The sequence below is a fragment of the Otolemur garnettii genome, unplaced genomic scaffold (genome assembly GCF_000181295.1).
Source record: "Otolemur garnettii isolate 467f Iridium unplaced genomic scaffold, OtoGar3 scaffold00022, whole genome shotgun sequence".
NCBI classification, from domain to species: Eukaryota; Metazoa; Chordata; class Mammalia; order Primates; family Galagidae; genus Otolemur; species Otolemur garnettii.
Genome location: NW_003852417.1, coordinates 18540869 through 18566636, shown reverse-complemented (window position 1 = coordinate 18566636; position 25768 = coordinate 18540869). Strand labels below are relative to the sequence as shown.

At 41.3% G+C, this 25768-nt stretch overlaps 3 protein-coding genes across 3 annotated transcripts in view; 1 reads left to right on the top strand and 2 right to left on the bottom strand.

Moving 5' to 3' along the window:
- GPN1 (GPN-loop GTPase 1) overlaps nt 1–2466 on the bottom strand; it is a 20197-nt gene extending 17731 nt beyond the window's left edge. Inside the window, exons 1-3 of the mRNA XM_003787559.2 lie at nt 2297–2466; nt 1526–1619; nt 576–615 (exon numbers count right to left, since the gene is read on the bottom strand). Of these exons, the coding sequence (XP_003787607.1) occupies nt 576–615; nt 1526–1619; nt 2297–2407 (245 nt within the window). The 5' untranslated portion in view covers nt 2408–2466. The remainder of the gene's footprint in view (nt 1–575; nt 616–1525; nt 1620–2296) is intronic.
- A 48-nt stretch (nt 2467–2514) lies between these two features.
- Nucleotides 2515–5193, top strand: CCDC121 (coiled-coil domain containing 121). Its single transcript, XM_023511800.1, has 2 exons — nt 2515–3031; nt 3799–5193. Exons 1-2 carry the CDS (start codon nt 2700–2702, stop codon nt 4745–4747), a joined length of 1281 nt encoding a protein of 426 aa, XP_023367568.1. The 5' UTR covers nt 2515–2699; the 3' UTR covers nt 4748–5193.
- A 4361-nt stretch (nt 5194–9554) lies between these two features.
- The window catches only part of ZNF512 (zinc finger protein 512), a 23927-nt gene continuing 7713 nt past the window's right edge, over nt 9555–25768 (bottom strand). Inside the window, exons 8-12 of the mRNA XM_012803755.2 lie at nt 22881–23075; nt 17416–17517; nt 14097–14159; nt 12518–12616; nt 9555–11535 (exon numbers count right to left, since the gene is read on the bottom strand). Of these exons, the coding sequence (XP_012659209.1) occupies nt 11230–11535; nt 12518–12616; nt 14097–14159; nt 17416–17517; nt 22881–23075 (765 nt within the window). The 3' untranslated portion in view covers nt 9555–11229. The remainder of the gene's footprint in view (nt 11536–12517; nt 12617–14096; nt 14160–17415; nt 17518–22880; nt 23076–25768) is intronic.

Below are 25768 nucleotides of genomic sequence, written 5' to 3'. Positions count from 1 at the left end.
TGACAACTACAACCAAAAAATAACTTGGCTCTGTGTCAGGCCCCTGTAGTCTCAGCTACTTCAGAGGCTGAGGCAGGAGAATCTCTTAAGCCCAAGAATTTGAGGTTGCTGTGAGCTATGACGCCAGAGCACTCTAGTGAGGGCAACATAGTGAGATTCTGTCTCAAAGAAAAAGAAAAGAAAAAACTTATATATATAACGCTTCTTACTCTGATCCTCAGTAATCACAACCTGCTGATTATAATTAATCCTACTACCTAGACTTACCTACAAGGAGAGTACACACTTCACACAGCAAAGTACTGAAAATTAATCCAACTAAACACACGCATTTCTGAGTTTCCCAGGCTAAAAGAAGTGGTTACCAGTAGATGATCCTCCAAGGCAATTCCACCTTGCAAGACCCAGGCAGCTATCAGTTATCCTCTCACTCACTCTGCTCTTTAATTACAACAGTCTGTAGCAATGCTTTTGTTTGCATATTTCACAAGGGAAGGACAAAAACTCTCTCAAATCAGTAAAGTATAAATAACTAGCCAAAGAGACAACACTAAAGTACATTCAGAAAAGGATACTGTTTCATGACTTCTTTATACTTCACAGTGTCACGAATATCTGAGTGAAAAAAAAAAGAACATCAAATAAAATTTAACACATACACCTTTAATTGCCTACTGGTGACAAAGGCAAGTGCAGAATGATTTTTAAAAAGGAATTAATCTGTCCAGTAATAGCTACCTAAACCTATCCACCAATCTGTAGACTTCTCCCATCAACTATTAAAATTATATCCTTTAAGTGAGAAAATGTGAAACTGTTCCCAAATTATTCCCTAAATGATCCCGCCTTCTTAATACAAGATCTTTGTTTTACTCGTATTTCTGGAATATCAGAAACTCATTAGGATTAAGAAGAAACAAGGAGGAAGAGGATTAACGCATAGTGACAGCCTAGAAATCAGGAAGCCTAAATCCTTATCAAGAATCATGATGCTGGATCATATCCATTCTTAATCTTTTATATAGTCACAGACTAATTCTTAAAATCTGATGAAAATTGGAAACCTCTCATCAGAACAATGCATATATGCATTATACACACATTTTCTCATGTAACTGGGAGTGGAAGTAAGGCTCCTATATATCAATGAGTGAACTACAGCACAAGAATCCTTACACATTGACTAACTCTGAGAAAAGAAACTAAATGAAAAAGTTTATGTATCAGAGTTTGCTGAAAAGTTTATGGCCTAGAAGGAGTTTCTGTCACTTCACTTTCCCAAATAACAACAGCCTGACACATTAGGGTCAGAAAGAGAAGGGACATAAAGGTGAATGAGAAAGAAAGAAATTTAGGAAAGAGGAAGGAATAGAGAGAATATGAATGAGTTGTCTGTTTAGGGACTCAAGCAAATCCAAGGGAAAACAAAGTAGGAAAAAAATGCAAAATGAACACACTAAAAATTGGTAAGCTGGGGGCTTTACATTCTCTTTGAAGCACTTCATATAAATTATGGTTTACTCACCAATATTGGCAGGAAAGGGAACTTCATGTACAGCTGGGTCCAGGTTGATCACATAAGGAGTAGTGCTTTGGCTATGCAGGTGTCCCGTGAGCCTCTGCAAAGATAGGGGGGAAAGAGTTGGAAAGACTCAAAGACCGGTTAAGAGAACAAGAAGGAATTTCCATTCCATTATCGACCATCCTAAAGACTTCACACTTAGATTTCCTTCTACCTGAAATATCCACCACCCCCATGTCCTGCAACATTCAGTTCTCAGTCCACCATTTCACAGATCCGCCCCTACTCTTGACTACTCCTTTACTTGTTTGTGTGTTCCTATGTGTTTTTTCTTTCTTCTCCACTAATTTATTTAGCTCCACGAATGTGAGAACCTCATTAACCTCACACTCGTTGTATCTCAGTGCCTGGGAAACGGTAGGCATGCAAGAAATAATTATTTGGCAAATCTTCCAAAACCTGTGTTCTAGTACCGTATAAATCTCTAGAGTTCATTGAAAGCCCCTGCCTCCAAGAAGCTGACACAACTTTATCAGCAAGATAATCCCTGAACAACGTGGTAAGCTGTACGAAGTATGCACTGAAGGGGAGAGCCTTAACCTAGCGAGGGTCCGAGGATTCGCCGGTGAGGGAACTGGAGCGAAGGGAAGTCCGCGAAACCCACGCACCGGTACCCTCCAACTCCCCAAAGAGACCCCCCCTCCCTTTCTCCCTGGCCCTCCAGCAGCCACAACTTATCACTCGCCCCTACTACGCCCGCCCCGTGTACATCACCTGGACAAAGGTGGTCTTCCCGGATCCTGCCATTCCCAATACCAAAAGGCACACTGGGGGTCGAAGACCCCCCGAAGCCCGCGGCTCAGCTTCAGCTGCGGGCGCCGCCATCTTTCTCCTGGCACCGCCCACCTACCATGGAGACGACGCCTGGCTAGAGATACTTCCGCGACGCTCTAGGCTGGGAATGAAAATGGAACCTGGTCGGCGGGCGAAAGAGTAGGCTGGTCTCCGGGGCATCTTCTTAGCGTGTGACCCAGATTTGGGACTAACCAGTGACGGTAGTGGAGAAGGAGGGGGTGCTGGGCTAGTGAGAGGAAGACTGGAGAGGGCAGGAAGAAGGGCTCTGACCCCAGTAGGGTAATTCATACTTAAACCCTGGTCCCCAGGAAGGCGAGATGAAATGAGATCCCAAGGGCAGGGCTCACACGGCAAGAAAACTGGGAGTGTTCCAAGACCGAGGAGCGGAGCCACTGGAAAATCGGCTAATAGGGGTTATTCGGTAGCCGAGGCACTCAGGGCTGGGACTGGGGCAAGGTGCCACCCCCAGAGTTGCTGGGCAGCCCCGAGACCCCTTGAGCACCGACCAGAGAAACTACGAGAACTGTCCACACTTGAACGCTGTTCCTCAGAGTCGCAGACCTCTAACGCTAACCCTCATTTCTTGGCAATCACCCCCAGGGAACTAGACAGTCGCCTAGACGTTGGGGATGAACGCTTGGATTCCAGGTGCAGGTAAGTACCAGGTGCAGGAAGAGTTTGTTTCCATCTCACTTCTCACTTCAGAGCTCTCACAAACTAGAGGAAGATGATGACAGTCGAGAAAACTGTACCTACTTTCCAACACCCAGTCTGTTTCTATGGCCCCTTGTAGCCGCTACAGTGTTCCCGTGTCATAAAATCTGGGTTTCATACCCAGGGTCTGGCACTTGCTAGCGGCGTTAAATTGTAGGCAAGTCACTTAAACTCTCTGAACCGGTTCCCTCTCTCTCTTTTTTCTTAATTGAAATAGTACCTCAAAGGGTTGTAGTGAATGCTTATAGTAATTTCGCCCCCCCCCCGACCCCCCGAGTTAAGAGTCTCATTCTGTTGTGGGATCAGAGTGCCATGGCCATAACCTAGCTCACAGCAGCCTCAAACTCAAGCAATCATCTTGCCTCAGCCTCCCTAGTAGTTGGTACTACAGGCGGCGGGTGCCCACTAATTCTGATTTTTGTTTTTAGTAGAGACTAGGTCTCTCCTTGCTAAGTGATCCTCCTGCCTTGGCCTCCCAGAGTGCTAGGATTTGTCATGAACCACACCGTGCCCAGCGACATATTGTAAATTGTAAGCTTACACACCCTATCTTTACGGTGAGCTGTATTCCCCCACACCTTGCCGGGCGTCTAGCATATGGGTGCTCAAAAATATTTTCTCATGAATACAGGACAATTGTGTATTTTTTATTCTCTAAATTTCCCTTAAAAACTAATAAAGGAATGTCTCATTTGTTCTTCCTTCAGGTTTGCTGAGCGCCTTATAAGTCCCCCTCCACCATATCATAGTCTAATAAATAATTTTTTTGAGCCACAGAACCTAATAAAGGTGAAGAACTTTAAAGAAAAGACATTGGTGGAAATGGGGACGCTGAACAAACAAATAAAACAGGCTCAAATCCAGCAGAAACTGCTGCAGGATGACAATGAGCAGCTATACACTGAAAAGTTACTTGTCCAGGCTGAAAACAAGTTGTATCTGGAATACCTGAATAACAAAACTGAGTACTATAGAAAAGTAGATGAGAAGCTGTGGAATACCTATTTACAAAAATGTGGAAAGATTCAACAAAGAAGAGAAGCAGCAGCCTCCAGATATGAACAACAAACTTCAAGGCTTAAAACAGAGCTCTTGGAAAAGGAAAAGATTCAATCACATTTGAAGCAGCAATTACAGGACATGAGGGACATTTCTATGTTAAAAGAGATGCAGGAGCTAGAAATACAGACATTACAGGAGAAGGAGAGAAATGTCCAAGCTGAAATAGTTGCAGAGAAACGGGAAGTACAGGTCCAGTTAGCTGAGGAATTCTTTTTCTTCGGGAAACAACTGAGTGAGCTAGACTTAAGGCAGTTAGGAAAGAGAAAATCGAAGCATAAGAGTAAGACTCAAGCCTTGGAGTTGGCAGCAAAGGAATCTTTTTTTGAGTTCTCTAGTGGCCTCATCAGAGAGAACCAGCAGTTACAGAAGAAATTGCTGCAGCTAATCCGTCAATCTTTGATGTTGGAGGCTTCTCAAAGCCACTTAAAAAGTTGGAAGCAGCAGCTGCAGCAGGAACAGTGGTATCTGGAGTACTTAACCCGCGGGAGGCAGCAACTGCAAGGAAGGCATAATTGGTGCCTAAAAGAACAGGATGCTCCACAGACTGCAACTAGCCCTCCCCTAGGCACTAAGACAAGGATTGATTCACAGTAATTCCTAAAATAACATTGATTAAGTAAAAAGTGGAACATTTTTCTTAGTTACTACTTAAATTAAGCTGGTTAGGAAGGCTTTTGGATTGCAGATTGCTTCTGTAAAATATTCATCCTGATGAGTTCCTGTAAGAGATTAGATGGACTTTTTTCCATCAGTCCTTCTAGATATTTGTGTAACTAGCTTCACTTAAGTAGCTTTTTCTTTAATTAGCCCTCGTTAATAAGACGTTCCAGACTTTAGTTAACCTAACATGTGACCCTAATACCTACCTATTTCCCAAACACCCATATACATCAAACTAGCTCAAGAAAACCAACTTGAGAAGTGAAACAGTTGTGATTAATCATTTAGTTAAATTAGATTTCTCTATAGACGAAGTACCTTTAAGGATAGCATTTCAGATTGTTAGTGCTTTCTGGTCAGTTAACAGCCATTATCAGTTTATCCTCATTCCTTTTGGCCAACTGAGCAATCAAAAGTAAAATGTTTAGAAGCACTTTTTAAAGTTTATGGCAGTGACCAGATAGCCCCTTCTATAGTTTTCTCACAGGTGAAAAAGTACTTTGGTAACACACAGTTTAGTCATCTGATACTAAGAGCCTACAGTTTTAGCTTTGACTATATTGAAAAGGTAAACGAAGATGAAGGATACATGTACCAGGTCAATTCTTACTTTTGAAAATGTTTTCTTTTACCAAATAACACTAGCACTACTGAGATGATGGATTGCCCTTTCTCATTTCAGAAAAATGTACCAGAAGAGAATTCTAAAATATTTGGGCAACTTTTTGGAGAGTCTTGTGCCATTAATTTCTCTAGCAGCATTCTAAATTCTTTTCTTTCTTCTTTTTTTTTTTTTTTGTGGTTTTTGGCCAGGGCCGGGTTTGAACCCACCACCTCCGGCATATGGGGCCAGCTACAGGTGCTGCCCAGCAGTCTAAATTCTAAGATGACAAGTAAAATTATTTACCACTTAGTTGATAGTTTTAGATCACTTACTACATTTTTATATGTATACTTTGTAGCACTTTTGTAATTAATGTATGTCATGTATTATGCCCATTTAATAGAACTAGGAATATTTTAAATTAGTATACTGATTTGTAGGGTAGTTGTATTTTTTTGCATTCATGACATTGAGTTTAGACCAGTGATTTACTCAAATGCTGAGTCCTAGGATATAATCCCATATTTTAATTGCAAAAGTTAATTATACTTTAACTTTGTTTTTCAGAAATTAATGAACTTCAAAATAATTTTCCTCAATTTTCAACTTTATATGTAAAGTGAATTCATTTAAAATTAGATTTAAAAAGGATTCCCCTTAATGTGCCTTTACCTTACAACTTTAACAATTTTTATGTTAAATATTTTATGTAGTTCCTTAGTTATTAAACAAATTTTATTAAAAATACATACTCAAGTAGTTATTTTGGCCTGAAAAAAATAAATAAGAACATGATTTATCCATTGATCCTATTAATGCTCTGATATAATGAATTTTTCCTCACCTCACTCTTCGTCTTATCACTCCTGTAAGTCTTATTCATACAAGTGTGCAAATAATGATCTAGTTTTAATGCAGAAGTTAGTGTTTTAGATAGCATATAGGTAGCTTAACCTAAATACCTCAATTCATAAACTGAAAACACAGACTCAACTCGGAAAGCATGGTATTCAAGACAGATTGAAAGTCCTGCTCTCTGTGAATGTAAAAGCTCTAGGGGAAAATATACCTAAGGCTGATAAGAGTCCAGAAGGTAGAAAAGATTACTTAGACTCTGACTCTTCTGCTATTGCCCTTCTGCCATTGCTGTCTTGTCTAATTCAAGTGGGGTAACTTTCAAATGATCTGTTTTTCACTTGCTGTCATCACAGATAATGGATGTGGTGTACATTGCTTATGGCTGTCCCTTTCCAAGTGAGGGCTCAAAGACATTAAAGGGTGAAATATACCTGACAAGGTACTTGGAAATCATCCATACCTCCAAGCAAGCATTACGTTAGCCAACTAAGATCTCAATCTAATTTTTGTCTGCTTTGTTACTAAGAATATTAAGCAGAGTTGTTGTAGGAAGTGAAGTTAAATGGAAAAGACTTCTGAGGTGAAATTTAAGACGTGAATGATAAAATGAAGCCAACAGTACAAAAATTGAGGAAGACGACCATTCAAGGTAGAGGCAACAGTGAATGCAAAGGCCTTAAGATAGGAATAGATTCAAGAAACAGAAACATACATGTAGCTGAACTATACTTGGGGACTGGGGAGAGAACAGGTGGAGAAGATGGTGAGGTCAGTAAGGTTGGCAGAAATGTGAGCACAGAGGCCTTATAGGCTTTTAGAAGGTGAATGAGGTCTGACTTACAATTTAAAATCACTACAGCTGTTACATGGAGCATGTCCAACCAAGCCAGAAAAAAAGTAGGAAATCAAATTAAGAAGCTATTATAGTCCAGGCAGGAGGTGATGATGGTTTGAATTGGGTGGCAGAAGTACAAACAGATTAGAGATTTATTTGGTAGTAGGCAAGACCTATTAACTAATCTGCTGTGATGAGAAAAGAATTAACTACATTTTGGCATCTGGATGCACAGCGGCATGTCTGCTCACGTGGGAAGGAAGTATAGGACGAGTGAGGGAAAATCAAAGGTTAAGATGAAGTGAAATTTCTAGTCTTACCTTTTTTTAGGTTTTTTTTTAAACTCTTCTGTTTTAAGAAGGTGAGTAGAATGTTTTTGTGTTTTTTAAAAAATATTTAAGACAAAAAATATAGACAGCTACAACAAATCCACCTTAGTCAACAAATTCAGTTGAAACCCACTGAATCTCAGAAACACTATCCTAAATTTGGTGTTTATTATCCTTTGCATTTGTTTTTTTTTTTGAGACCAAGAGTCTCGCTATGTTACTCTTGTAGAGTGCCATGCTGTCATAGCTCACAGCAACCTCAAACTCTTGGGCTCAAGAGATTCTCTTGCCTCAGGCTCCCAAGTAGCTGGGACTACAGGTGCAATGGCCTGGCTATTTTTAGAGACGAGGTCTTGCTCTGGCTCCCTGGTCTTGAACTCCTGAGCTCAAGCAATCCACCCACCTTGGCCTCCCAAGTGCTGGGATTGCAGATGTGAGCCATGGTGCCTGGCCCTGTTTTTATATTTCTACAGGCAAATTCGTAAACATATCCACAGACACAACTGTTTTTTGCATGTTTTATAAACCTTACATAAGTAGCATATGTGATGTATTCTGTAATTTGCTTTCTCAGAAATTATTTTTGACATATTCATGAGATGATGCAAGAACCCCTAGCTAATTGTACAGCTTATGTAGTATTCTACTGTCTGACTTTATCACAATTTACCCATTCTCCCGATGATGGACAATTAGGTTATATATTAGAGCAGGCATCCTCAAACTGCGGCCCACCTAGGACATTTATCCAGCCCGCCGGGTGTTTCTGCCGCCGCTGCCTGTCCTGCTTAGCAGCCAACTCGTCCCAGGGCCCGCAGTCCGGCCCTCCAACTGTCTGGGGGACAGTGAACTGGCCCTGTTTAAAAAGTTTGAGGACCCCTGTATTAGAGTAAGATAACAGAGACCCAATAATGTATAACATCTCAACAGACATTTGCTGCTTATTCACATTAATTTCAGATATTCCTGGTTGGCAAGTTGGCTCTCCTTCATGGGGTCAATTCAGAAAGTCAACTATCTTCCATTTTGTGCTTTCCCATTACATAGTGCCCCATCATCTGTATCTAGCAAGATGCAGGGATTTTAAGCATGGAGCTATACTCACTCTCTAAGAAGTTCCAACCTGGAAATGATACACATCACTTCTACTCACATTCCCTGGGAGAAAAGTGAGCTTCTACCTCTTGCCCTATGGAGATGAGGGCAGGAAGAGAGGACAAGTGGAATAGGTAGTATAACCATTTGTCCTACAATCCTATAACTTTCAAAGGTGAAAGCAGATTTTGGTGGACAGCTACCAGTCTCTCATATACATTTCCAGTACCTCCGTTGTAAACTATACTGGGATAATCATTCTGTATGTCTCTTAGTACATCTAGCCAATGGGAGTTTCTAGGAGTGTAACTGCTGAGTCTTAAGGTATATACCATGTATCTTCAACTTTACTAGATATGCAAAATCATTTTCAAAGTGATTATACCAATTTATACTCCAAACCATGTATTAAACTTCTAGATATCTCTGATATTATCCAACTTGTGAAGATAGTCTATACTGCATTCTGCTGATCTTTGGCCTCAGTAAGGAAAAAGAAAAGGAATGCCTACAAGGGCCTTGGATGAGCCTGAGCAAGCTTCCTACAGTGATTCATTTTAAATTCAAAATTACTTATTTTAACCATCTGATCACAGGAGCTAACGAACTACTAAGAACAACTACATTTGTAACTTCTTTTTCTATTTTGAGACAGAGTCTCCTTCTGTTGCCCTGGGTAGAGAGCCATGGCATCATAGTTCACAACAACCTCAAAGTCTTGGTTTAAGTGATCCTCCTACTTCAGCCTCCCAAGTAGCTGAGACTACAGGTGCCTGCCACCACATCTGACTAATTTTTCTATTTTTAGTACAGATGGGGTCTCACTCTTGCTCAGGCTGGTCTTGAACTCCTGAGCTCAAGGAATCCTACCTCAGCCTCATAGTGCTAGGATTATATGCATGAGCCACTGTGCCCAGCCTGGAACTCATCCCCAATTCTAGCTATCTTTTTACCCCATACAGTGTCAGTGAAGAGTCATGCAGCAGGTCGAAAGTCAAAGAACAACTGGAAACATCATTCTAACTGAGAGTCATTTATTTCTTTTGTCATTGCCGAACATTCCCCAGGTCTTACTCACCAGAAATTAACATAGCTTCTTCCGTTTCTCCTCCCTAACAACCCTCATCTATTGGAAGGGCTTTAAGGGTGCACTCCCAATGAAAATGCAGAGTGGATATGCCAAGTCCTTTGCTACCTATCCTGGCAGTATCCAATTCAGGTTTCAGTGCTCCCTTGTTTGAAAGTGGTCTTCACAATAGCCCGCATTTTAAAGCTATTTGGAGGAGAACAGAGAAAAGAGAATTAAAGAGTGGTAATAGCCTTTCAGAATTTGAAAAGGTAGTATTTGTCCATTTTAGAGTTAATTTTTTGTATGGCATATGCCACGAAAAAGACAAGAATATATAAGACCAATATTTATGGAAAAGGGGGAAAGGAATCCAGAAACACGACAACAAAGCTGCTCTAACCAATCCTCCAGAGAAAGCCACCCTCAAAGAGAAACAGCTCCATTACACATTACCAGGTAGGCATGAGGTACAGAAAAGGAATTTTTCTTTCCAGCTCCAGATAAGTATCTACACCTGGTGTCAAGGTCTCAGGATATAAAGAGGATAGAACTCCATATATAAAAGATAGAAGAACAACATTCTCAGAAAATTCAAAGAGACAGAGGTTGGCTGCTAAAGGGATGCATGAGGACTTAGTGGAGTGTATACCAACAAGTGAGGTAAAGTCCAGGGTAGAAGGAATGTGCATCTTGGTCTCCAATCTTAGTGGCATTACCACTTAGGAGCTTAGCAGCACTAGACCATGTCACAGCATCTGGGGCAATATGATATTTCTCAATTCTTAAATCCAAGACAGCAAAAGTAAGCTTAAGGAGGGTATTAATCATAGCAACAGATGAGGCCTCAGGAAAGTTGGGGCAGTATTTATTGCTACTTCTACTTTTCCTTTCCAGTCATTTAATGTTTGGGACACAATATTCTTAAGGCTGCTTGCTTTTCATGTCTGTGGGCCTAGTCACTGCTACTTGGTGTAAGCAAAGCATTTCTCAATATAACCAGTGTAGGGAGGTTCTAGCTTTTTCATCGTAAGCCCCTTTTCTTACTTTCAATCCTAATACCATATTTAAAGGATAAACAACCTCCATAAAGTTTGTCTCCCAAGGAGACACAGGAACTCTATTACATGGGTGACAATAGTTCTAGCTTCTAGGCTTGTTATATCACAAATACAAAAATGACCATTCAGTTATGGTTTTAAAAAATTAGTTTGGAATAATTTTATAAGCTAGATGGTGGAGTGGCTACTAAATCGATGGATCTTCCAAGAACATTCTATACCCCAGAAAGGAAACAACAACCAAACAGATTTCTTAGTCTTATACAGGGTAACAGGGGCCTACAGTTCACCTTAAGAGGGAACTCTTTGGGCAAGACAAGAGGAAAAATAAGAGGACTCCAATGAGGAATAGCAGGAAAACCTACTTAAAGGTGACAGGGGAATAAAAGTGATTAAGTAGGGAAGACGGTGAAATTTACACAGGAGAAGAAGCTGAGAAAGTCCCAGCCTGATTACACAAACAGCTGAAAGAATCTTCATTTAGCCCCATGACTCAGTCCCCCCAGCATAGGTCCCCGTGACAACAGCATCATATCAGCTCTCCTAGGAGCACTTTCAGGCTGACTGCCTATTTCCTTCCTCGTTTATGATTAGTCTTTGGGGGCTTTACTTTCTGGAGTGGTGCTGGCACTGGCTCCTGCTCTGGTTCCTTACAGGAGGATACTACCAGTTCCTCATTATTCCTCCTCTGATCCCTCCCTATTCTAAGACTCAGCTCTGTCTCAGGAAGCTCAATGCCAGGCTGCTGATGCCGTCTTAGAGACCTTCTGCTCCTGTGCTGCTGCCTCCGCTTTTCTTCTTCTTGCTGCCGCTGCTTTATCTTCATCAGCTTTTCAAAGCTTTTGGTTGTTGTTGGGTTTACAACAAACCAATCCTAGAGAGGCAAAATATAAATAACATCTAGTCAAAACACAGTCAAGGACAAAAAGGGGTACAGGAGAAATGAAAAATAAGGGGACATAATTAGGGCAGAACATAGTAAAAGTATAGATATAGGAATTCTAGAGCTTAGAATTCTATATTTTAACTGAGAGAAATCGAATACAGAGCAGTTATTAGAAGCATATAAGGCATAACTCTGAGTATCTTAATAAATGATCTACAAAGTCCGTTTATTTAGCACTGTCCTGCTCACTTTTCTGCTTCACTGAGCCATGAATTTTTATTTCATGATACTATAATAATTAAGAGCATGAATTTTACAGCCAGGCCTCCTAGATGCAAATCCTAGCTCTGTTTCTAGCTACGTGACCACAGGCAAATTAGTAAACCTCTCTGTGCATTAATTTAAAAAATTAAGGGGTAGGGGACAAAAATCCAATTTTTAAGTATTCTTACACACCCCTACCCTGACAAATCTTGAACCTAATGAAGTGGTCTGATCAATCTTCTAGATCAATATATAGGAAATAGCCAAGATAGAGGAATACTACCACAGAATTATCTTAACAATGTCCTTTATAGTTGTTTTATGCAATATTCTAAAGAACATTAAAAACAGGTTCTTGGAAGACATTAGAATGCTAGAAAGCACAGCAATACAGAGATCAATGTGAAAGAAGAATTTCAAACACGGAAAGTCGACTTTGCTTCTAAATTCCTGAACTGGATTTAAGAGAATTAGAAGAGATTAAGGATGCTTATAGCAAGACTGATTTCAAATGCTTTCACAGAAAAATATAATTATACATCTAACTGAGAGAGTATTTTAATGCCAACGTCTCTAGTAACTACTTTGTAGCCAATTTCGGTGACAGCTCTAACCCACAAAAACAGAGACAAAATCTACCTCTCTTGTGGTTTATATATCAGGTCCACAAGATTACAAAAACACTATGGAAAGAGAGAGACCTCACCTCAGCATGGACAGAGTTGATGTGATACTTGACACCACTCTCTGACACAAATTCTTTCTGACATAGAAGACACTTGTATTTTCCAGCCACAAAGTTTCCCTATTTCCAAGAAACAAAAGAGAATTATTGGTAAATTCAAGGAATCCATACCAGGGCCATCTGTAAGTAAGGATTATGAGAGATGAAAAAAGGGAATTCTACTTCACCAAAGATAAGAAGGGAAAAGATCCAAAAGAGCAATATATTTAGGAAAACCAGCTTGGACAAACTATCACCAACGTGTATCTGTCCTAATGCAATTCTCTATCAAATACCCACCTACCCCCTTCAACACAACCAGACATTCTCCTATTTTTATTATGTACTACAGCACAGTTTTCTACCTTCCCATGTTCTTTTCACTCCACTTTCAAATTCTTCTGGTTCCTCCCCCAAAATGATCAAACTCCCAAAGTTGACCAGAGGCACCAATGTGCAATTCTTCTCACTATGAGCCTGTTTTAAAGAGTGCCTTTGAAATTCAGAATTAGAAGAGCACCATCCATAATACCTAGTTTAGGAACTCATAAAGTAAGATCAAGATATAAAACACCTGGCTCGGCGCCTGTGGCTCAAGTGGCTAAGACACCAGCCACATATACCTAAGGTGGTGGGTTCAAATCCAGCCCAAGCCTGCCAAACAACAATGACAGCTGCAACCAAAAAATAGCTGGGCGTTGTGGCGGGCGTCTGTGGTCCCAGCTACTTGGGAGGCTGAGGCAGGAGACTCGCTTGAGCCCAGGAGTTGGAGGTTGCTATGAGCTGTGATGCCATAGCACTCTACCCAGGGGGATAACTTGAGGCTCTGTCTCAAAAAAAAAAGATGTAAAATACCTAAGCATTCCTGGACAGATCTGATTTAGGTGCCCCTTGTTGCCTTGAAGCAAGATTTCTCTCCACCACCCCCACCCCCACCAGAGGCTTCAGGTTTCCATGATGCTCATTTTGTGGGAGGAGATACCTCTTAATGGAATTAGTCTTAATGGAATTAGAAATGGCAGGAATTCCCATGGCTGGTGAGTTGTAGGCTCAATATGGAAAAGATAAGATTCGGGGAGGTGAAAGGCTGTTAGCCTGATATCCTATCCCACCTCGTATCCCCAGAGGCCAGTATAGTTCATATGGGTTTTTCAGAGGATCTTCATCAATCTAGATAAGCACATCTAAGTTGATCCTAGAAAGTTTAAGGTCCAATAAAACAGGGCAGGTCCAAGGTAGTAGACGTTCAGGTAGAAGAATCTAAATCCCTGGTAAGAACTCAGAAATATTTTATTTTTGTCTCTAAACTTCTTTAATTTATATGACTCACAACAGTGTTGATCTTAATCTGAGTTTTGGACATACCCTGATATCACACCCAATAATGGACCAAGAATCTTTGGGACATAATAAACTAAAAAGGCTTCTGAAGCTAACAGCAAACAGGACAACTAGCTGTTCACCTAAACTGAATTCTCTTCCATGTCAGACTAGTTTAGAAGACATATTTATGATATTAAGTTCAAAAGATTACAAACCAAAAAAAAAAAAGATTACAAACCAATGTACAAGAACCCAGATGAGCTTTAAGGCCGGATACACTACTGTAGACAGCCTCACAACCCTGAAAAAGAGAAGAAATAATGTGAAGATTATGCCAAATACCTTCTGATTCTCTTAGTAATCTGGCCATTTACATTGAACAACTCTACTCTTTTGGAGGAAGATGACCAATAAACAGTGCCACAAACCACAATAGCCACCAAAACAAGAAGGAAAATCAAGGAAAGGTAAAAGGATATAAAAGGTGAACAACATGTTTTAAAAAATCTTAAGACATTCCCTTCCCTGGTACTTTCTCTGATACAGAAAATTACACTTTTTTTTTTTTTTTAGACACAGAGTCTGACTCTGTTGCCCTGGAATGAGTGCCGTAGCATCATCATAGCTCACAGCAACTCATGAACTTGAGAAATCCTCTTGCCTCCACTTCCTGAGTAGCTGGGATACCCAGCTAGTCTTTTTCTATTTTTAGTAGAGATGGGGACACACTCTGCTCAGGCTGCTCTCAGACTCTTGACCTTAAACAATCCATTCACCTTGGCCTCTCCAGAGTGTTAGAATTGAGTAGGACGCCGGCCACATACACCAAGGCTAGTGGGATCGAACCTGGCCCACATACATCAAGGCTGGCGGGTTTGAACCCAAGCAATTCAAGAATTACTTGAGCCAGCTTGGCGCCTGTGGCTCAAGTGACTAAGGTGCCAGCCACATACACCTAAGGTGGCAGATTGGAATCCAGCCCGGGCCCACCAAAACAACAATGATGGCTGCAACCAAAAAAAAAAAAAAAAATAGCCAGGCGTTGTGGCCGGCGCCTGTGGTCCCAGCAACTTGGGAGGCAGAGGCAGGAGACTCGCTTGAGCCCAGGAGTTGGAGGTTGCTGTGAGCTATGCCACGGCACTCTACCCAGGGGGACAGCTTGAGGCTCTGTCTCAAAAAAAAAAAAAAGAATTACTTGAGCCCAAGAGTCTGAGGTTGCTATGAACTGTGACGTCATGGCACTCTACCCAGGGTGACATAATGAGACTTTGTCTCAAAAAAACAGAGAGTGCTAGAATTACAGATGTGAGCCTCTGTACCAAGCCATGGTTACATTTTTTTATTTCTTTAATTTCTTTTATTTTTTGAGAGAGACTCTCTATGTTTACATTATTTTATTTTATTTTGTTTACTTATTTTTTTGAGACAGACTCTTACTATGTTGCCCTAGGTAAAGTGCCATGGTATCACAGCTCACAGCAACCTCAAACTCTTAGGCTTAAGCGATTCTCTTGCCTCAGCCTCCCAAGTAGCTAGGACTACAAGCAACTGCCACAACGCCTGGTTATTTTTTGTTGCAGTTGTCATCATTGTTTTAGCTGGCCCGGGCCGGATTCAAACCCACCACCCTCAGTGTATGTGGCTGGTGCCCAACCACTGTGCTACAAGTGCCGAGCCTATTTTATTTTTTTCTTTTCAGACAGAGTCTATGTTACCCTCAGTAGCCGTGGTGTCATAGCTCACAGCCAACTCAGACTCCTGGGCTCAAGCAATTCTCTTGCCTCAGCCTCCCAAGTAGCTGGGACTGAAGGCACGGGCCACAACACCCAGCTGCTCTTGTTGCAGTTGTCATTGTTTAGCTGGCCTGGGTCAGGCTTGAACCGGCCAGCCTTGGGGCATGTGGCTAGTGTAATAACCATTGTGCTATGGGCACAGAGCTGGTTCCATTTTTTAAAATCTACTTTATTTAGCACAAAGGAATCTCCCACTTCTTTTGCATTTCTTACTCCCCCTAAATACAACATATAGCTGTATATACTATAGCTGTGATAGGTTTTTTTTGCAGTTTTTGGCCGGGGCTGGATTTGAACCCGCTGCCACATCTGGCATATGGGGTCGATGCCCTACACCTTTGAGCCACAGACACTGCCCATAGCTATGATAGTTTAAACAGCTGCAGTGTCTCTGCACCTATAGCACAGTGGTCACTGCGCTAGTCACATATACCAAGGCTGGCGGGTTCAAAACCAGCCCAGGCCAGCTAAACAATGACAATTGTAACAAAAAATAGCCAGGCGTTGTGGCAGGCGCCTGTTGTCCCAGCTACTTGGGAGACTGAAGCAGGAGAATCACTTAGGTCCAAGAGTTTGAGGTTGCTGTGAGCTGTAATGTTACAGCACTCTACCAAGGTCAACATAGTAAGATACTGTCTCCAAAAAAAAAAAAAAAGAAAAGAAAAGAAAAAAAAGATAGCTGGAAATACTCTGCCACTCTTCTCATCAAGAAATGAAATCGTGGGGAGGCCAAGGTGCGTGGATTGCCAGAGCTCACAGATTTGAAACCACTCTGAGCCAGAGTGAGAAGCCCATCTAAAAATAGCCAGCATTGTGGTGGGCATCTACAGTCCCAGCTATTCAGGAGGCGGAGGCAAGAGAATCACTTGAACCCAAAAATTTGAGGTTGCTGTGAGATATGCCACCATAGCACCCTACCGAGTATGATGAAGTGAGACTCTGTCTCAAAAAAAAAAAGAAGGAAAGAAAAGAAGTAAAATCTTGGGCCAAGCATGGTAGCTCACTCTGGGGGGCTGAAGCGGGAGGGCTGCTTTATCTCAGGAGTTTAAGACCAGCCTGAGCAAGAGAGAGACCCCACCTCTACCAAAAATAGAAAATTTAGCTGCACATGGTGGTGCACACCCGTAGTCCTAGGTACTCTGGAAGCAGAGACAAGAGGATTACTTGTGCCCAGAATTTTGAGGTGGCAGTGAGCTATGATGAGACCAGGCACTCTATCTAGGCTAACAGTACAAGACTGTCTCAATGAAAAAAAAGTGGCTGTGGAATCTAATTACCTTATTTTGAATCTGGATTAGCCCTGTGATTCCTGATTCCTTTGATCAACAGAATGCCATGGAAGTGATTCTGTGTAAATTCTGAAGTTAGGCCTTAAGAGATCGGCAGCTTCTGCTTTTATGTTCTTAGAATACTCTCCGAGAAGTCACTCACTATGTACCCTGATGGTAGGCCAACTACCCTGGCTAGAGGATAAAGCCATAAGGAAAGCCAAACTCCCAGATGAATGCAGCTGCAGAGATGCCATCTTGAATATTCCAGTACCATCTGCGCATCAAGCTAAATATACCATGAGTCATCCCAGTTGATTTCATGTTCTATAGAACTACCCTACCCCAAGAAAATTACTGATCCACAGAACTTTGAACGAATGTAATTGTTGTTTCAAGCCATTAAGGTTCAGGTGCTTTGTCAATTAAGGAACAAATAAAAGAAACAACAGCAGATGCTTGATAAACATTTATGAAATAAATGAGAAAGAACCACCTGGTTAGGACACTGAATACGATGATACTTCTTGATATCTGACTTCCATTTGTGTAGTACTTCTGGGCTGAAAGTAGGTAGCCGAGGGCGAGTGTATTTTAACTGTAAGACAAGAAATATTTTATTACAGGAATCAAATTCCCAACCAAAATACCCCAAGTTTTGCACCCAATTCGGCAGGTTATATAATTCTGCAGTCCACAAATATATTTCCATCTATATACCAAAACAACTGTAAAGATGTAAGACTCTCTAAAGCTCCTAAAACTGTAAGTTTAAGTATAATTATCTATTGTAATTTAAATTTAAATAAGTTCAATTAAGTATAATTACCTATTGTTCAGTCTTAGAAAGATTGATTTTTGGCCTGGCAAAGTGGCTCACACCTGTAATCCTAGAACTCTGGCAGGCCAAAGCAAGTGGATTGCTAAAGCTCAAGAGTTTGAGACCAGACTGACCAAGAGGAAGGATCTTGTCTCTAAAAAAATAAATAAATAAATATAGCTGGGCGGCACCTGCTGGCCCCATAAACCAAAGGTGGCGGGTTCAAACCCAGCCCTGGCCAAACTGCAACAACAACAACAAAAAATAGTCAGGTGTTGTGGCGTGTGCCTGTAGTCCCAGCTACTCAGGAGGCTGAGGCAAGAGAATCGCCTGAGCCCAGGAGTAGAAGATTGTTGTGAACTGTAACGCCACAGCACTCTACTGAGGGCGACAAACTGGGACTCTGTCTCTAAAAAAAATTAAGTAAAAATACATAATTTTAAAAAATAAAAAAAAATAGCTGGGTGTTGTGGCAACTGCCTATAGTCCCAGCTATTTGGGAGGCTGAGGCAAGAGGATTGCTCAAGCTCAAGAGCTGGGAGGTTCTGGCTCAGTGCCTGTGGCTCAAGCAGCTAAGGCACCAGCCACATACACCTAAGGTGGTGGGTTCAAATCCAGCCCGCCCACCAAACAACAATGATAGCTGCAACCAAAAAAAAATAGCCGGGCATTGTGGTGGTCACCTGTGGTCTCAGCTACTTGGGAGGCTGAGGCAGGAGACTCGCTTCAGCCTAGGAGTTGGAGGTTGCTGTGAGCTGTGATGCCATGGTACTCTACCCAGTGGGACAGGTTGAGGCTCTGTCTCAAAAAAACAGAGTTGGAGGTTCCTGTGAGCTATGATGTCAGAGCACCCTACAGGGTGACAAAGTGAGACTCTATCTCAAAAAAAAAAAGAAAAGAAAGTTTGATTTTTAACAGAAGACACAGACTTTGAGGTATAGCACTTCATTTACAGTTAAAAAAAGGAAAAATAGGGCGGTGCCTGTGGCTCAGGGAGTAGGGCATCGGTCCTATATACTGGTGGCCGGTTTGAACCTGGCCCTGGCCAAAACTGCAAAAAAAATAAATAAATAAAAATAAAGAAAGAAAGAAAAGGAAAAACAGTGATAGAGCATTATACAGAGTTAAAACATTTATTAAAAAAAGAGATGGGTGGGGGTGGCGCCTGTGGCTCAGTGGGTAGGGTATTGGCCCCATATACCGAAGGTGGCAGGTTCAAACCCAGCCCTGGCCAAACTGCTACAAAAAAATAGCTGAGCATTGTGGCCGGCACCTGTAGTCCCAGCTACTTGGGAAGCTGAGGCAAGAAAATTGCCTAAGCCCAGGAGTTGGAGGTTGCAGTGAGCTGTGATGCCACGGCACTCTACCAAGGATGACATCCTGAGACTGTCTCAAAAAAAAAAAAAAAGAGAGAGAGAGAGATGGGAATACAAGTGTACTTTCATATTCAATAAATATACAGAGATGGCTAAAAAGGCGGAGATACACAAAATGTTAATGGCAATATTCTCTGAGAGGTAGAATTCTAAATAGTTTTAATATTTTTTCCCTTGTTTATCTGAATTGCTTGCTGTTTTTTCTTCAAAGATAGTGATAATAACATTATAATTTTTGATATTTTTTTAAATCCTAAAACAAAAAAATCAAAGTTCAATCCAAAACAAGGATGAGAGAAAAATCAGGAACATAATGCCTAAATTGTTGCTTTTACTGCAAAAGTAGAATTGTTCCTAGCACTTCCTTTCACATGCTTTGATATGAGTTAAGTTTCTCCCTACAACTAAAAGTGGGGTTTTAGTGTACCATGGGCAACACCTGTATTTCTGGTGAATAAACAATCTTCCTGATTCAACAGTCTGAAACAAAGTTGATTTTCTGAGACAGAAAAACAAACCAAAGCCCACAGAGACAAGGGGGCAAATAAGGAAGAAGGAAGAATCTCTGGTAAGCTTAACAAAAGATATCAGAGTATGCAGCTGGTTTTGTTTATGAGCATTCATTCTCCTCTGAAGCTAGTGTAAATGAATCCATCTAACATTCTTTTATAGGAGAACGTATGAACTATTATTTTTATATAACATACTGTATTTATATAAACTATGTACTATGCAGCTATTGTGAATGAAGGCTGGGCATGGTAGCTGACAACTGTAATCCCAGCACGGGAAAGGTGGTGAGGTGTGAGGATAACTTGAGCCCAGGAATTTGAGATGGGCATGAGCAACATAGAAAGACCCATTTCTACAAAAAACTTTATTCATTTATTTATTTACTTATCTTTTTTTTTTTGAGATAGTCTCACTTTGTCACCCTCTGTAGAGTACTGTAAAGTCACAGCTCACAGCAACCTCCAGCTCTTGGGCTTAGGCGATTCTCTTGCCTCACCCTCCCAAGTAGCTAGGACTATAGGCACCCACCACAACACCCAGCTATATTTTTGTTGCAGTTTGGCCAGGACCAGGTTTGAACCTGCCACCCTTGGCATATGTGGCTGGTGCCCTACTCACTGAACCACAGGCACTGCCCACATGTAGCTAATTTTAGAGACGAGGTCTTGCTCTGGCTCAGGCTGGTCTCAAAATCCTGAGCTCAGGAAATCCACCTGCCTCCGCCTCTCAAGTGCTGCGATTGCAGGCATGAGCCACTGCACCCAGCCTCTACAAAAAAATTTAAAATTTGCTGGGCATGGTGGCATGCACCTATAGTCCCAGCTACCCAGGAGGCTAAGGCAGGAGGATCACTTAAGCATGGGAGTTGAAGGTTGCAGTGAGCTATGATGACACCACTGAACTCCAGTGTGGGTGACAAAGTGAGACTATCTCATCTTCCCCCCAAAAAAATAAAAATGAAAAGATGATTTCTATGAACATGCTTAGAGTGCTTTCTAGAAGATATAGTTCACCCTACAACAACACAAGTTTGAATTGCACAAGTCCACCTACATATGGCTATTTTTCTTTTTCTTTCTTTCTTTCTTTTTGTCACCCTTGGTGAAGAGCTATGGCATCACAGCTCACAGCAACCAAAATTTTGGGCTCAAGCAATTCTCTCGCCTCAGCTTCCCAAGTAGCTGGGACTACAGGTGCCCACTACAATATCTGGCTGTTTTTAGAGACAAGGTCTCTCTCTGGCTCAGGTTGGTCTGGAACCCATGAATGAGCTCAAGCAATCCACCCGCCTTTGCCTGCCAGAGTGCTAGGATTACAGGCATGAACCACCACATCCGGCCAGACTTGGATATTTTTCAACCAAACACAAATCAAAAATACAGTATTCACACTAGGCAAAATCCATACATACAGAAAATCAACTTTTCATATATGCAAGTTTCGCAGAGCCAACTATAGCACTTGAATATTAGGACAAAGGTCCTAGAACCAATGCTTTGCATATATCAAGGGATAACTCCTAAGTGAAATAAAGCAGAATATTACATGTATCTATAATAAGAAAGAAAAGGATAGGCTCTGAGCCATAGCACAGTGGTTATGGCATCAGCCACATACACCAAGGCTGGCAGGTTAGAACCCAGCCCGGGCCTGCTAAACAACAACAATTGCAACAAAAAATAGCCAGGCATTGTTGCAGCTGGCTGTAGTCCTAGCTACATGGGAGGCTGAGGCAAGAAAATCACTTAAGCCCAAGAGATTGAGGTTGCTGTGAGCTGTGACACAACAGCACTCTACCTAGGGCAACATAATGAGACTCTGCCTCAAAAAAGACAAACTGGTGATAAGAGCACAGGGAAACTCTGTACTAATTTTGCAACTATTCTGTAAGTCTAAAATCATTTCAAAATTTTAAATTTTAAAAAAGAATATATAACGCTTTGTGTGTACGTTAAGAAACAGTGGAAAGATACACAAGAAACTAGTACGAATGGTTAACCATAGGGACAGGATACAACAGGACAGGGTGGGAGTTGGATGTCTCAATGTTTATCATCATTTTGACTTTTGAACCATAAGAATATATCTATTCAAAAATTAACTTTCCATATTTAAAAAATAATGCCTTTTACCCACACTATCAAAATAGACAACTGATGATTTTAAGGAAAGTATCTACTTAGAAAAGACTACCAATCCTTATCAAAGAATTAACAAATATTTATTTCAAATTCTCTACTACATACTATGCACAGTGAAACTTGACTACAATATAATAATACAGTATCACTATGCCAAACCCACATTAAACTGAATTTACACAGCCATGTACTTCACTCTGTAACAGGAAAAAGAAAATGCAGAAATTAAGTCTGAAAAAAGGAAGGATGCTCTGATGTTGAAAAACATGATCCTTGGTTATCAATAAGATGGATTTTTACACCAAAAAAAAGATACATGTTAGAAATTAGGATTTGACTTTACTTTCTTTTAAGACATAACATTCCCCTCATATGGGTCAAAGGTCTATGCCAATCTAAACTATTCTTCTCGATACTATGGAGAGTAATAAGTCCTTAGTTCTGATCTTACCTCTTATTATATCCTCTCAACCCATTTGTTCCAAACACCACTCTGTAGTCAAATACTATTTCGTTTTGGCTAAATAATGCTCCTCCCTGAATGATATTTTAATCCAGTGATTTCCAAACAGGCTGTGCACCTTTCAGAAGCATGCTTGAGGCCATGTAGGGGAAGGATGAAATTATCAAGGAGAAGGCCAACTAGACAAAGCTCACTACCCGCATTCCCATTATTCAGAGCAAATCTGTTTCTAAGTTATTTTATATAGTGATGTTTTGTATAAGCTTTTATTTAAAAAAAAAAAAAAAGGAAGAGAGAGTTCTGTTAGTACAAACTGAATTGAAGTCACTTACCTAAACTAAATATGAACTATTATATATGAACTAACAAAATGGAAACCTACTTGAAAATGACTAAGCAAAAATCTAATCTGAGAATTCAGATTTCCTCTGGAAATACTCCAAAGTTAAGAGGCCTTCCTTAAGGAAGTTATGAAATAGACCTGAATTCATACCTGAATCCAAACCCTAAAGCTAGATGAGAAGTATCTCTAAAGATAAACAAGTGAAATATTGCTTATCACGTATTCAAGTGCATTTACTTCTCTGTGTACAGTAAGCATAATATTCAACATAATGGCTGCAAATTTAATACAAGTTTCTACCTTACCTTCCGATCATCAGGTACCAGGTCCTGAAGCACCTTTCTCTTAGGCCATTCCTTGGCCAGTTCAGCAGAGGCCAGCTCCTGCAGGTGATACACAGCTATCTTGGCAGAACGTCTCTGAACTCGGCCCCCACTCTTTGACTCCAGGCTCATCTCCTTTAAGCACTCTGGCTGTCCTGACTCTGGAAAGAAGGAGATCTGCAAGAATGAGACACAGCAAACCAAAGGCCTGATAAGTGACATCCATCAGAGGCAGCGATCAAAGCCTGTCCTTCCTGCTCTAACTATCAAAGAGCTATTTAAACTGGGGACAGTGGCTCACACCTGTAATGATAGCACTTTAGGAGGCCAAGGTAGGTGGATTGCCTAAGCTCACAAGTTCGAGATCAGCCTGAGCCAGGGCGAGACTCCATCTCTAAAAATAGCGAGGTGTTGTGGTGGGCACCTGTAGTCCCAGCTACTTGGGAGGTTGAGGCAAGAGAACTACATAAGCCCAAGAGTTTGAGGTTGCTGTCCGTAGCACAGTGGTTACGTGCCAGCCACATACACCAAAATTGGAGGGTTCGAACCCATCCTGGGCTAGCTAAAACAACTGCAACAAAAATAGCTGGGCGTTGTGGTGGGCACCTATAGTCCCAGCTACTCAAGAGGCTGAGGCAAAAGAACTGCTTAAACCCAAGAGTTTGAGGTTGCTGTGAGCTGTAATGCCATGGCACTCTACTGAGGGTGACATGGTGGGACTCTGTCTCAAAGAGAAAAAAAAAAGACCAATTTAGTATGGCTAGCTAATGGCTAGCATCAAGTCCTATCAAACTAATGTGTATTTTACTGGTAAAAGCCTCTTAGCAGAATAAAATCTGTCCTGTTGTAATAACTAAAAGTGGTTAAAAGGCAAGACACAAGGCTTGGGGAGTGCCTATGGCTCAGTGAGCAGGGTGCCAGCCCCATATACCGAGGGTAGCGGGTTGAAACCCAGTGCTGGCCAAACTGCAACAAAAAAATAGTCAAATGTTGTGGCAGGCACCTATAGTCCCAGCTACTCAGGAGGCTGAGGCAAGAGAATTGCCTAAGCCCAAGAGCTGGAGGTTGCTGTGAGCTGTGATGCCACACCTTACGTAGGGCAAGAAAGTGAGACTCTGTCTCTTAAAAAAAAAAAAAAAAAAAAAAAGACATAAGGCTCAGTGCCTGTAGCTAAGCAGCTAGGGTGACAGCCATATACACCAGAGCTGGCAGGTTCAAACCTGGCCCAAACCTATCACACAACAATGACAACTACAACAAGAAAATAGCCAGGCGCAGTGGCAGGCACCTATAGTCCCAGCACTTGGAAGGCTGACGCAAGAGAATTGCTTAAGCCCAAGAGTTTGAGGTTGGGGTGAGCCGTGATACCATGGCAGTCTACCAAGGGTGATATAGTGAGACTCTGTCTCAAAAAAAAAAAAAAAAAAGTCAAGACACAATCATATGCCCCCAAATGCATTTCAACACATACTTCATAGTATATACAAAATTAACTCAAAATGGAACATAGCCCTAAATGTAAAATATAAAACTTCTAGAAGAAACCCAGAGAAGATTTTTTATGATCCTGGGTGTGAAGGTTTTTTGATATGTCAACTTAGATTATAGTCATTAATCAATCAAACATTAAGCTAGTTGACATGAAGGGATTTTGTAGATGTAACTAAAGTCTACAGTCAGTTGAGTTAAGATGCTACAAAAGAGGCAGGAGAGATTGAAAGCATGACATGCATCTTTGACACGTATACTCTCTCTGACTTGACGATGAAAGGGGTCATAAGACATGAAATACAGGTTGCTTTGAAAACTGAGAATGACTCCCAACCTACAGATTTCGTAAGGAATGGAGCCCCTTCAACTACATGGAATTGAATTCTATTTTTCTTTGAGAGTCTTGCTCTGTCACCCCAGCTAGAGTGCAGTGGCATCATCATAGCTCACAACAACCTCAAACTTTTAGGCTTAAGTGATCCTCCTGCCTGAGCCTCCCAAGTAGTTGGGGCCTACAGGCATGCACCACCACATCTAGTTAATTTTTTCTATTTTTTTTTTTTTTTTTTTTTTTGCAGTTTTTTTGGCCAGGGACAGGTTTGAACTCACCACCTCTGGCATATGGGGCTGGGGCCCTACTCTTTTGAGTCACAGGCGCCGCCCAATTTTTTCTGTTTTTAGTAAAGATGGGGTCTTACAAAATTTTGTGCCCTTGCTCAGGCTGGTCTGCAACTTTTCATGACCTCAAGCAATCCTCCCACTTTGGCCTATCAGAGTGATTAGGATTATAGGCATGAGCCACCATGCCCAGACTAGAACTGAATCCTTGAACTATCTGAATAAACTCTGGAAATGAATTCTCCTTCTAATCCTTCAAAAAGGAACAACTCTACGGACACTTTGATTCCAGCATGGCAAGACTCTTAAGCAAAGGAAGCAGATGAGAAATGCAGTATCCGGACTTCTGATCTAAAGAACTCCTTGAGCCACAGGCACCACCCAATAAATTTGTACTGCTTTAAGCCTGTTAAGTCTGTGGTGTCTTTACAGCAGCAATAACAATTTATACATTGGGTGAAGCAAGTATTTCTTAAGTAAAACAAACAAACTAATATATATATTAGTTTACTTTATCAAAGTTTAAAACTCCTGGGCTTAGACCCTGTAGCAGCTTAGCAGCTAGGGCACTAGCAATGTACATGGAGGCTGGCCCAGGCCTGCCAAACAACAATGACAACTACAACAAGAAAATAGCCGGACGTTGTGGAAGGAGCCTGTAGTCCCAGCTACATGGGAGGCTGAGGCAAAAGACTTGCTTAAGCCCAAGAGTTTGAGGTTGCTGTGAATTGTGATGCTATAGCACTCTACTGAAAAAAAAA

What these genes read in the sequence shown, in the direction of transcription:
- CCDC121 (XM_023511800.1), top strand. Translation starts at nt 2,700, where the DNA reads ATGAGATCCCAAGGGCAGGGCTCACACGGCAAGAAAACTGGGAGTGTT. An exon ending in CGCTTGGATTCCAGGTGCAG is followed by an intron (nt 3,032 to 3,798) that starts GTAAGTACCAGG and finishes TTCTTCCTTCAG; the next exon opens with GTTTGCTGAGCGCCTTATAA.